Consider the following 13,140-nt stretch of genomic DNA (forward strand, 5'->3'; position numbering starts at 1 on the left):
CGATCCCAGGACCCCAAGATCATGACCTGAGTCGAAGGCAGACGCTTAACCGACTGAGCCACCCATGCATCCCTGTTCATTTTTATGTGGAACGTGGCAAACTATTTTGATCAAAGTTAGAAAATCTTTATTCATTTCAAAAGCATGTTCTCAGTTGTATATTGGATTATTGCTCCTATTCTGTTTCGATTTTTTTTCTTTTGGGAAATAGAAGTCTTTTATTGGTTTTTTATCATCTTCCTTCATGGTTTTTATCTGTTTTTTCCTACAAATTCTTAGAGCAGTTTTCATGTTTGCCCTCAACATAAATGCTGTTTTCTGAATAATCAATTCAGTTCTTTATTTCCAATACAAATTTTGTTGCTACATTTTTAATTTTTGCAATCATTCTTTATCTTACCCATTTTTCTTAGTCTCACTGTGTGTCTCCTTATGACTTTATGTTTTTATTTCTTAGGGAATATGGTTGATTTCCTTTTGGGTATACCAAATAGCTTATAAATGTTTCTACTAATGCCTATAGAGAATTCTTTTCAGAAGACTGCTTTTTTGTTGAGCCTCAGGCTGATACCTCCTCTTCCTTGTCAAATAATCTTTTTTTTTGTAGGCCCTGTTTTTTCTCTTCTATATGAGGATAGATTTGTTCATAATCAGCGTTTGCCAACAAAGGATCTGGATTGCCCTTTGCCCTGCTCTATTCACTCTTTTGAGTTCCTTTTTATACCTTCAGTTCTAAAGTGAGTTGTTTATGTATATCCTCTAGTGTATGTCTACTGTTAAAAGTCTGCCATCTGGTGCAGCTTTTCTGGGCAGATACGGGATCTTGACTGGCTTCTCCTCATTGCCTTGCTCTCCGACATTCTGGTCAGAGCAAGTATAAGAGAATGTATGGCTCTCAATGTGCACGACTTGCTTGAGTCTCCTTTTTTTTCACTTTATAAAGCTTTACTTGCGAAGATTACGCCTCCTGTACTATCATGTGTTTGTGCCAGAACTGCCTTCCTCTCTGTTCCTATATACAACACACATTTTCTGGGCTTTGTAGTTTTCTTCTGAGTGTAGGGATATAGAAAGACAGTAAGTCCTGGGGAACAACAATGTAGCAGCTATAAGGATGTATACCTGTGCAGTGTAGGAACTCCTGTGGCTTTGTAAGGGACATAATCTTTGTATTTCCAAGTCAGGTAGTAGATGATAGGCAAAGGATAAAACATTTTATTTTATTTATTTTTTAAAGATTTTATTTATTTGGGAGAGAGAGTGTGTGCATGAGCAGGGGGAGGGGCAGAGAAAGAAGCAGACTGCGCTGAGCAGGGATCCCGATGTGGGACTCAGTCCCAGGACCCCGGGATCATGACCTGAGCCGAAGACAGATGCCTAACTGACTGAGCCACTCAGGCGTCTCAGGATAAAGCATTTTTGATGATCTTTCACACGTGTAGCATGTTTGATTTTTGTTCTTTGTGTACTATGTTATTTGTATCTTTCAATCTAATTCTGTTGTTTTCATAATTAGTAGAAATTTTTACCAGATTCTAGTCATCAGTTGTTAGTCTGACTTTTTATTATTGTGATCGATAGGAAACACTTATTAAGTATATATTATGTGACAACACTGGTATAAATGCTTTAAATGTATTAACTCATTTAACACTTTTGTGGGGTAGTATGATTATTACCATTTTATAGAGGCATAAAGAAGTTGAGCACTCTACCCAAGAGCACTTAGCATGTGGCACAGTCAGGATTTGAACCCAGGAAAGGTCTATATATTTGCATATTGTAAGTTTATATCCTGTTTTTCTGCATCTTTATAGGCTCATCCTTCCTCCCTCTCTCCCTCCCTCCTTCTGCTCTCTTTCTTCTATGACTTCATAAAAGGTTGTATCGTGAACTGGCAACTAGATGCCATTCAAAAATATGAATGAGTTTTAGAGTGCAGAATATAAAAAATTATATGTGTGTGTATGTTTTAGATCTTTAGGTATTGCGTTAAGGTTACTTTATGAAGCAAATACTTAAACTTTCAAAAGTATGATATAATTTGTTTAGATTGCAAGTTTATTGAACAGAATTAATTTGTTCTTTGTAGTTCTTAGTTTATTGGCTATAGGTGAACATTGGGCTATGGCAATAATGTCTAACCATTTTGTCTAATCCTCCCTAAGCACCTAACTTAAAGAATGACTTAATTATCAAGAAGAATTAGATTCGGGGTGTCTGGGTGGCTCATTAGGTTAAGCGTCTGCCTTCAGCTCAGGTCATGATCCCAGGGTCCTGGGATCGAGCCCTGCATCAGGCTCCCTGCTCAGTGGGGAGTCTGCTTCTCCCTCTGCCTCTCCCCCTGCTTGTGTTCTCTCTCTCTGTCAAATAAATAAATAAAATCTTTAAGAAAAAAAAAAGAATTAGATTCATTAGACTAGTACTGCCCAATATGGGCACCACTAGAAATATGTCTGTTGAGCACTTGAAATGTGGCTGGTCTAGATTGAAATATGCTGTAAGTAGAAAATACACTCTGGGTTGCAAAGGCTTAGTATGAATAAAAGAGTATAAAATATCTCATTAATACTTTAAAAATACTGCATGTTGAAATGACAATATTATTTATTTATTTAATGTGACTACTAGAAAATTAAAAATTACATATATGGCTTGTGTTATATTTCTGTTCGGTATTCTGGAGTGTATAAGCTATGATACCTCTTCTCTCAGAGTCTGGTAGCAAGAAAACAGATAAGCAGAGTGGTGTGGTAAGTGCTAGGATAGGAGCTCACGCAGAAGAGACCTCTAACCGAGTTTGAGGGCCTGCAGAAGGTGACCTTTAAAGCAGCAGTAGTTTTTTTCTTCCTTTTTACCTTCTTTTGAAGACTCTAAGTCTACTTTTTGGACTGAAGGAAATAAGTCAAAAGCTACTTAAAAAACTGAGCATCTTTTTTCTAGCGGTATTGGTTCTCAGTCTAATGAAATGAGTCAAGGTTGAAGCAGAAGGCCTGAGTCTGCACAGACATCACTGCTCTGCCCTCCCCCCAAACTGGCTTAGACAACCAAATAGATGCTGGTGTCCTTTGCTAAGTGTGGAACACAGGTTAATTTGAGATCTATTGAGTTTAAGGTGTCTGGGGGACATCTGGTTGGGGAGGAACATTAGTAGTGGGATGAATGGAAACTAGAGTCCGAGAAAACTCTTGGCTGGGGGCAGCATAGATTGAAGTTAGGTGAAGTCATAGATAAGGTATGAGATATCAGGAAGTGAGTAAAGTGAGATATGGACAAACCTCTGGGGAATGGGGAAGGTTCAGGAGAGGGAATTAAAGGTCATTGAAAAAGAATGGTCAGAGAAGGAAGAGTTTAACAGGACAGTATGCTTTCAAGAAGCAGGCAAGTATAGGCAGTGTCAAATGTCGTTAAGAGATAAAAATAAAGACTGAGAAATGTTCATTATCTTTAATAATGAGGAGGTGATTGGGAAGAAAAGTGGGTTCCCTAGAATGATTGGGTTTGGTGGCAAAGCCAGATCGCAGAATGTTGAGGAATTAATGGGAGCTAAAAAAAAAATCGGAGACAATGAAGATTATTGTTTGGTAGTGAAAGGGGCAGAGGTGGGGAGGCTCATGGTAGCTAGGGGGACGTATTTATATTTAGCATATGACAGCGTGTGTGTGTGTGTGTGTGTGTGTGTTGTTTGGGTTGTAAATCCATTATACAGCCATGTTTCTGTATCTATACATTCTTGGAATCCAGTGTAGCGTCCTTTGTAAGGTAACTATTCAGTAACAGTTGTTGATCATGATTTTAATCTATTTAATATCTCTTTTTCTTTTTTTTTTTAAGATGCAGTTTTTTTTTTATTTTTTTCTTACGGCTTTTTTTTTTTTTTATTCATTCGAGGCACACAGATAGAGAGAGAGAGCATTAGCAGGGGGAGAGGCAGAAGGAGAGGGAGAAGCAGGCTCCCCGCTGAGCAGGGAGCCTGATGCGTGGCTCTATCCCAGGACCCTGGGATCATGACCTGAGCTGAAGGCAGACGCTTAACCATCTGAGCCACCCAGGCGCCCCTAATATCTCTTTTTCAACAAGATACCTTATCACCATCATTTGCAAATTCTCTAAACATTAAATGTACATAAGAGCTTGATTTTACCCTGGTTTAAATGCACTAAGACCCCTGGGCATGGCTTAATGGAAAGAACATGGGCTTTGCAGTCCACTAAACTATAATTCATACGTAGATTCTGACTTGTTAGCTGTGTGATCTTGAACAAGTTAATTGTCACTTCTGACCTGCTTTTCTTCATTTAGGAAATGAGGATAATAACACCTACCCTTTACAGGGCTGTTGTGGGATTCACTGAGAAAACATGTCAAAGTGTTTTGTACGGTACCTTACACGAAGTAGGCACTCGTAAATGCTGGGTAGAAAAACAGCAACTTTACATGTTATACATGCCAACACCACAGTTTCTACAGTTTGATTTAAAGTAGTATGTGTGATATAATGTTATAACTTTAAATAAAAGCAAGCATGCTCAATTGCAGTTGGAGTGAAAAAGTAGCCTTTGAATAAAACATGTTTCTTTTCTTGCTCCCTCCTCCCCTTTCCAATCCAGGTCCTGAGGGAATCTAACAAATTAGCAGAAATGGAAGAACCACCCTTGCTTCCAGGAGAAAATATTAAAGACATGGGTCTGTAATGGTATTTTTTGTTGAATTTCCTTCTCCTTTCTGAGTGCACAGACTATTTAGTACTCTCAATGTATAGGGAACAGGTTCACTGTCTGCAGGTTCACAGACACCTCCTGTCTGGCAGCACTCATTACTGCCACCCTTCCCGACATGGTGTGTCCTCTATGCCTAGATCCACTACACCTGCTGGTTATGTTTGTATTTGGACTATAGGGAAACATGCAAATTGAATTATATGCTGCTGCTTCTCTGGTTTGCTTTATATTCATTGAAAGTAGGGGGCTTTTTTTTTTTTTTAAACTGTTGATGAATTTTCAAGAGAGTATTTCATTATTTTGAATGACTGCAGTAAGATACTGGTTTGCCTAGATGAAACATTGGATTGTCACTTTGTAACGAGTAATTTTTCTTAAAACACATTCTTTCTTTCTGTTTCCTTTATTTTTTCTACTTTGAATAAATTCGTGTCAATTTTCGGATACAGATATTTCATCTCCATTGCAAAGCAAGCTGTTTGCATGTAGGTGCTTTTCTTTTGCAGCCTAAAGAACTAAGCATTAACTTATTGTATGGACTGGCAGCAAGCATTTAAGATTTTTTTTTTTTTTTGTCTTCATGCTTTTACTTTATTAAATCTGTGTGGTAATCTACAAAATACCATAGCTTTTGAGGAATAAAGTAATGTATTAGGAGAATAAAGTAAATGGTTTCTTAGCCAAAGAAACACCACTTTTCATTTTATTGTCAATTTACAACATGTGGTAGAAGAGGAACTGGGGAGGGAAATTGAGGAGTGAAGAGAGTATGATACAGTATGAAGTAGAGAGAGCCAGACTGTATACTGACCTTTGTCCAGGTAGGTCCTTTACTCCTGCACTCCTGTATCTTGGATTCGGTTCTTCCTGTGCATTGAGCGCCATCTCATCATCTCTGCCCATCTAATGGATACCTGCCATGGGGGCACAACTCACATGCCTCTGTTCCTTGAACCTTTTCTGATCCCACAGCTGAGTGGACTTCCCCTTCACTGTATTACTTAGCATATGTTTTTGTGCCTCTCTTTCTGTACAGATTGCATGCTCTCGTTTATTACATTTGTTTGTATATATTTTATATCCTTACAGATATGTATTTTCAAGGTCATTTTAGTCTACCTCACAGAAAATATTATGGCTTCTTCCCCTGTGAACTCAATGAAAATTTGAGAGGGTTAGTAAATCTAAGCTCTTTTGGTACCACTAGGCAGTATCAGTATTGGAAAATTTAGAGGAATACCTAATATATTAAATATTCTGATTCAAAATTATCTATCTAGACTTGATTATATGCAAAAATGACATTGAACGTAAAGTGTAAGGCTAGAATAACCTAGAATATGTTAATTCCTCTAGAGAAGACATTTGATTTTTAGTTGGCCTAATGTTAATCTTCAGTTTAGTTTTTTAAAAGTTAGAGTAGTGTTAGGAACATCAACAGCATGCTTTAAGGAAGTAACAGTCTCAGGGTATTGTGGCCTGGGCATATCAGAAGTAGAGAGAGCCCCAGACTACAGTATTTTAACCTTTTAACACAGGAGTCAGATGGTGTTAGTGGCTTAGCTTTGCATGACGTGATGGAAAGAGATTTGAATTTGTAGTCAGATGAACTGCTTTCAAGTCTTAATCTTAGCAGTTCCTGGTTCTGAAATATTAGGCTATTCATTATACTTCTCTGAGCCCTGGTATCTCATCTAAAATTTGTAGGTGTAATTATAGGTCTTATATACAAGGTTTGTTATGAAGGTTAAAGGAGGTACTCAGGTGAAAAATACTTTATAAACTCTGAAGTGCAAGGCCATCAGTGCTGGTTGTTACTACTGTCATTTGCTCTGATATGGTTCCTGGTCATAATCTCTTGTCTACTTCGTGCAAACCCTGCTAAGCACAAATTCTCTCTTCAGTGTGATTTAGCTGCCACCAGACTGAGAAGGAAGGATAAAGGGGGCAGAACAAATGATCAATGATAATAGTAACATAGATATAAATCCTTATGTATGTATAGTGCTTTCAATTTTGGAAGCACTTTCATGAGTATTATCTCATGATTTTAGAATAAAAGCTAAGATGTAACAAAACCATGGGGCTAAGAGGGACATATCTTGTGGCAGCATATAGACGAATGAGGTTGATTTTCTTGTGTAAGAAAACTGGCTCTGAAAAGAATCTAGAAATGTTTTAGTAGCATTGAATAAAGCTTTTCTACTTGAGGCAAAAATTTATAAGGGCAAGAAAGTGTATGCGAGGCAAGTTTGTGTATCTTTTCATAATGATGGGTTTATTTAATTTTAAAAGCGTCCCTCTGAATGAAACATGCATTGGAAACAACGATTTAAAAAATGTAGCTCATACTTGAACATTCCTGAGGGAACTGTTTTGAAGGTTAGAAATGTTTGTTATAAGATCAGTCTCATTTCAGATTCCATACAAAGTGTTCAGTCCTTCAAAGTGGTGAGTAAAAAGCAGAGTCAGGAAGTTGTAATACCTTATTAAATGTATTTTATGTCCCTACATTTTCCCAGAAGCCCCTTGGAAAGTTCTTAGCAATTTATTGCTCCTAGTTGTGCCTTACTTTCTGGAGTGGTGAAGATATTCCTTTATTTGCTCATTTGCTGCTATAATGACATACCAGGGATTTATAAATATTTTAAGATGTAAAAAAGCTTATAGTGGGCATTATGAACTCTACCATATTAAATACTATTTTGAGCTAGTGGTAGCTGAGTTATTCTGCTTAATTAATGAATGTTTTAAAAAGCATTATACTGTGTAGATTCATCATTTATCATTTAATAGAACAATGCTTGTGATTGTTTCTCTACAAAGTTTGACATCAGTTGCTTGGTCAGGAATATAAAGTCCTCTTATTTTACTATTACCTTTCTAAGAAATTATATTTCGTATACATTGCATTTCTCTTACAGTATTTTCACCATAAGTATAATCAGGTCAGAAGTTTCTGATATATATTTCAGATATATTTTTAGAAGAATGTTGACAAATTAGACTGACCAGAAGATGGGTGAGGTGATCTAGAAACTGTGATGACTGGTGACTGTGGTTTGTGACATCTGCAGTTGTTAACCACCATTACTCCTACCCTTCCACCCGCTACTCCAACTTCCACACGCATTTTATACAGCAGGCATAGTGGCTAGTCTCGTCTCCTGTCTGAGGGTCGGGGTTATCTCTACCTCTTCTGCCCTTCCCAGATTTCTGCATGGTTGGAAGCCTGCATTTGGCTTCTGAGTTCTGTTGGAACACAGATTCTGTGATTTTTTGAGCATAGGTTAGAACAGCAGTCAGAATTTTAGTAAATTTCACCTGTGGAAAGATGAGAGTACAGTTTTTAGTAGTGCATGATGTATAGTAAATTGTGGACTCTTTGCTTTTGCAGCCAAAGACGTAACTTATATATGTCCATTCACTGGTGCTGTCCGAGGAACTCTGACTGTCACGAATTACAGGTTATATTTTAAAAGCATGGAACGGGTAAGACTTGTTGGATTAGATTTTTATATATACATCTGTATGTTCTTTGCAGTTTTGTTCATTTTTGATCATTTTTAATTCAGGCATTTCTAATTAAGATAATTGTACAGTGTCAATTGCTCAGTTTTAATTGTTTTTTTCTTTCCTTCCTTTAGGATCCCCCATTTGTTTTAGATGCCTCTCTTGGTGTGATAAGTAGAGTAGAAAAAATTGGTGGTGCTTCTAGTCGAGGTGAAAATTCTTACGGACTAGAAACTGTGTGTAAGGTAAATGTTATATTTATGCAATTTTATTTGGTTTGAAAAGCTTTCTATTAAATAGAGCCTTTGTGTAGAAACTGGTTTCCAAACTGTCAAGCACATTTCATACTGGAACATCATTCTAGAAGACAACAACAACATTTAGGAGTAATAAAAGGTGATCTATCATGAATTAGGCTTGAATTCTTTTGGACCCAGTACAAGGTACTTCGACAATGATTATTTCATGTTGAGCCTCAAAATATCTGAAGTAGGCATGACAGACATTATTACCTTTAATTTACAAATTAGAAACATAAGGCTGGGCAGTTAAGGCATAGGACTTTGTAGTGGAAGAACTGGCTCTGATACATTCATCAGCGCCTGTTTCCTATTTCTAGTTCTTATAATTTTTCTGCTTCCTGAAACAATGGTGTGGAAAACTTGACATTGTAGACCTTCCCTATTTTCTTACCTAACTCCTATTCTTTTTTTTCTCATGATCAGCTCCATTTAATTTTCCTCCCCATATTTATCTTTGCCATGAATATTCTTTAACTCAAAGAATTTACCTGTTGTACTTTTTAAGAAAATTTTAATTCCAGTGTAGTTAATATACAGTGTTATTTTAGTTTCAGGTGGACAGTATAGTGATCAACAGTTCCATATGTTACTCAGTTCTCATCAAGATAAGTGCACTTTTAATCCCCTTCACCTATTTCACCCATCCCCCACCAACCTCCCCTCTGGTAACCATTGATTCTCTATAGTTGAGAACCTGTTTCTTGGTTTGTCGCTCTCTCTCTCTCTTTTTTTTGTTCATTTGTTTTGTTTCTTAAATTTCACATGTGAGTGAAGGCATATGGTATTTGTCTTTCTCTGACTAGATTATTTCGCTTAGCGTTATACTCTAACTCCATCCATGTCATTGCAAATAGCAAGATTTCATTCTTTTTATGCCTGAGTAATATACCATTCTATATATACATACATATATATATATATATCTCATCTTCTTTATCCATTCATTTACTGGTGGACACTTGGGTTGCTTCCATAGTTTGGCTTTTGCAAATAATGCTGCAGTAAACATAGGGATGCATGTATCTGTTTGAATTAGTGTTTTTCTATTCTTTGGGTAAATACCCAGTAATGTGATTACTGGATTGTAGGGTAGTTCTATTATTGTTTTTTTGAGGAAACTCCATACTGTTTTCCACAGTGGTTGCACCACTTTACATTCCCACCAAGAGTGCATGAGGGTTTCTTTTTCTCCACATCCTTACCAACACTTGTTTCTTGAGTTTTTTTTTTTTTTTAATTTTATTTATTTATTTAACAGAGAGAGACACAGCGAGAGAGGGAACACAGCAGGGGGAGTGGGAGAGGGAGAAGCAGGCTTTCCGCTGAGCAGAGAGCCCGACACGGGGCTCGATCCCAGGACTCTGGGATCATGACCTGAGCCGAAGGCAGATGCTTAACGACTGAGCCACCCAGGCGCCCCATCTTGAGTTTTTGATTTTAGCCATTCTGACAGGTGTGAGGAGAGATCCCATTGTGGTTTTGCTTTGATGATGTCTAACTCGTATTCCTTAAATGTGTTGATACTTGAATGAAACTTAAGATTTTTACACTTTCATCATTCTATTCAGTCATAGATATTTCATACCTGGTGCCACTTCAATAGGTTGCTGTTCTCATTATGGCCTAATTAACACCCGTGCACATTTCAATTCTAGATCACCTTATTTTTTTTTCTCTGCTGTTCTTCCAGTGCCAAAAGTAAAAGCAACAGCACATGCCTAACTTTCAAATTACTTTCTTATGCTAATCTTAAAAGTTATATAAATCTAGTAATAAAGATAATGACTTAGTAGTTATTTCTGTGTGTTTTCCTTCATAGTCAGAAGGGTGTAATAGCTGTCAACCATGTGTCGAGCACATTGTCTCCTGATCACTATTCTGTAACCTAATAGTAAATAGAGCGTAGAATATAAGCGGACGTGAAAGAGGGAGACTTTGGAATCTTAATCATTTTAAATACAATTTTTTCCATGGAACAAGACCATTATCGACAAACCCAAACATTTGTAGGGCCCCGTCTATGGTACTTTTAGATAACCCTGTGATTAACAGAGTGATTATGAATATCTCTACTAGTTGTAAAGATATTTACTGAGGGAAAAACAAGGTATCAACTTAGGTTTCCCCACATGTTTGTTTTAAAATAAGGTAAAGCCAGCGTCCTAGTTTTGGATCAGCTTTGTAATAAAATGTCCTACTTGTTCCTGTACTGTAGGTGCATTAAAGTGCAGTGTTCCTGTATTCAGTTTTACAGAATGGGGTATAATAAAGCTATTTTGAATTCTGCTTAGATTAAAACACTTAGATAAGACGGGTAGTCTTTTTTTTTTTTTTTTAAAGATTTTTTATTTATTTGAGAGAGAGAGAGAGAAACAGCATGAGAGGGGATAGGGTCAGAGGGAGAAGCAGGCTCCCCGCTGAGCCGGGAGCCCGATGTGGGACTCGATCCCAGGACTCCGGGATCATGACCTGAGCCGAAGGCAGTCGCTTAACCAACTGAGCCACCCAGGTGCCCCAAGACGGGTAGTCTTGAAATTATCCTTAATCCCCAAGTTTTTCATAGTGCAGTTAAGATGTCAGTAAACCAGAACATGAATATCTACATTGATCCTGAGCATAGAAAATTGCTTGAGGACAGATAACAAAAGGGAGCCTGGGGCTTTAGATCTGACTGTAGAGCCAGGATGATATCAACCAAATATTTGAGAGTTTATCTGCCAGGAGATGTTTGAAGAACTTGGACATGGAAAGGAGTAAGAGATTTAAGCAGAGTTTGATTCTATCAGTCCAGTAGCAGGAAACTTATGAAGATCCAATGAAAATGAGCCCTGGGAAGGGATCATAAGTAGGAAAGTTATCACCAGGCATAATAGGACCAAAGACACTTATGAAATATAACAAGAGCTAATCAGGTTTTTTAATAGGGAAATTCATGACAAAAAATGGGCTTTCACAGGGAAAGGACATTCACTGAGCTGTGTATCAGTCATGATAGTGAGCTTCAGATACAGTATCTTTTATCTCTAGTACCTGCTCAGATGGTGTCTCCTTTACTGGCCTATCTTGAGTAAATAAGCAGAAATAAAATTTCTGTCCTCTGAATTTTGCCTTGTATTAGAGTGCCTTGTGGGTTTTTTTTTTTTTTTTTTTTAATTTCTTTCAATGGGCATTGTGATTTCCCTGCCTCCAGGGGCTGTTGTCTTATTTTTGTATCCCACATTCACAGATCTTAACATTTTACAAGATATTTCCATATGTGTTCATTAAATAAAAGGTGAACAGGGATCGATGACTTGGATCCTAAATCTTTTCTAGGATATTCGGAATTTACGGTTTGCTCATAAACCTGAGGGGCGAACAAGAAGATCCATTTTTGAGAATCTAATGAAATATGCATTTCCTGTCTCTAATAACCTGGTAAGTTTTTTATCTTTGAAAAATGTGTATTGAATTTTTGGCGTAGTATAAAGAAACTTACAGGCTACCTAGAATCTACATTTGTGATCCTACTTTGCCATTAAACCAGATGCATAATTTAGGTCTAATCTAATCTCTGGGAGCACTTTCTTTTAGGTATGAGATGAGAAGGACTGGACTAGCTGATTTCTGAGGTCCATTCCTGCTCGCTGACATTCTATAATTATATGATCTTTCTATAGAAGGCGTTCCCATGATGAAAAGCTATCTGTGGTCTTCATTAGGATTTGAAATCTCCTTTTTATTTTTTTTAAAGATTTTATTTATTTATTTGCAATCTTTCTAATTAGGAGCTGAGAGTTAAGTCTAGCAATTTTAGGAGGAAAGAGTGGGCAAATACTTAGCTGAGTTCCTGCTATCTGCTAGTAATGGTGCTCCCTCATTAACATTACGTAATCTAACTTCCACATTAGCCCCGTGGTGGTAAATATTATTTATCCCTATTTTAGAGTTGAAACCAGGGGCAGGTAAGCAATTAATATGGGCACAGCTAGTAGGGAGTAAAATTTATAATCAGTACTGGTTTTTTGACTCTTTGAATGCTTTTCATCATAGTTGTTTCTGTCATTCTGTCTACATAAATGATAAACTAGATTTTCTTCTTTGGTACACTGATCACATGCCAAAAAAATAATATGTTTATTCAGTATGTTTTAGAAAATGTAGCATTAACGTCAGCTGCTTAACTGCTGACATCTGTGATGTCAAACTACTTAATTATGTCGGAAGATGTCTTTTGTTATGTAAAGACTTTGATTATTTAGAAGAAACCTAAACAGCTTGTATCTGAAGGAAATATGGAGATATGTTAGCATTTGATACATCTTGGTGGTAGGTCTCTGTGCTTTTCTTTCTTTCTATTTTTAAAAATTTTTTATTGTTATGTTAATCCCCATACATTACATCATTAGATTTAGATGTAGTGGTCCATAATTCATTGTTTGTGCATAACACCCAGTGCTCCATGCAGAACATGCCCTCTTTAATACCCATCACCAGGCTAACCCATCCTCCCACCCCCCTCCCGTCTAGAACCCTCAGTTTGTTTTTCAGAGTCCATTGTCTCTCACGGTTCGTCTACCCCTCCGATTTCCCCCCCTTCATTCTTCCCCTCCTGCTACCTTCTT

The 13,140-nt window shown here is 37.2% G+C and overlaps 1 protein-coding gene across 4 annotated transcripts in view; it reads left to right on the forward strand.

The window, feature by feature from the left end:
* MTMR2 (myotubularin related protein 2) overlaps nt 1-13,140 on the forward strand; it is a 113,378-nt gene that overhangs the window by 63,281 nt on the left and 36,957 nt on the right. For 3 of the 4 annotated variants that reach the window (XM_035009337.1, XM_035009339.1, XM_035009338.1), the window contains 4 exons: nt 4,611-4,686; nt 8,119-8,213; nt 8,369-8,479; nt 11,852-11,953. In XM_035009337.1, the coding sequence (XP_034865228.1) occupies nt 4,611-4,686; nt 8,119-8,213; nt 8,369-8,479; nt 11,852-11,953 (384 nt within the window). The other variant, XM_035009340.1, reaches the window with a different exon arrangement.

The sequence above is a fragment of the Mirounga leonina genome, unplaced genomic scaffold, assembly GCF_011800145.1.
Source record: "Mirounga leonina isolate KUSES-001 unplaced genomic scaffold, KU_Mleo_1.0 Mir_153, whole genome shotgun sequence".
Taxonomy (NCBI): Eukaryota; Metazoa; Chordata; class Mammalia; order Carnivora; family Phocidae; genus Mirounga; species Mirounga leonina.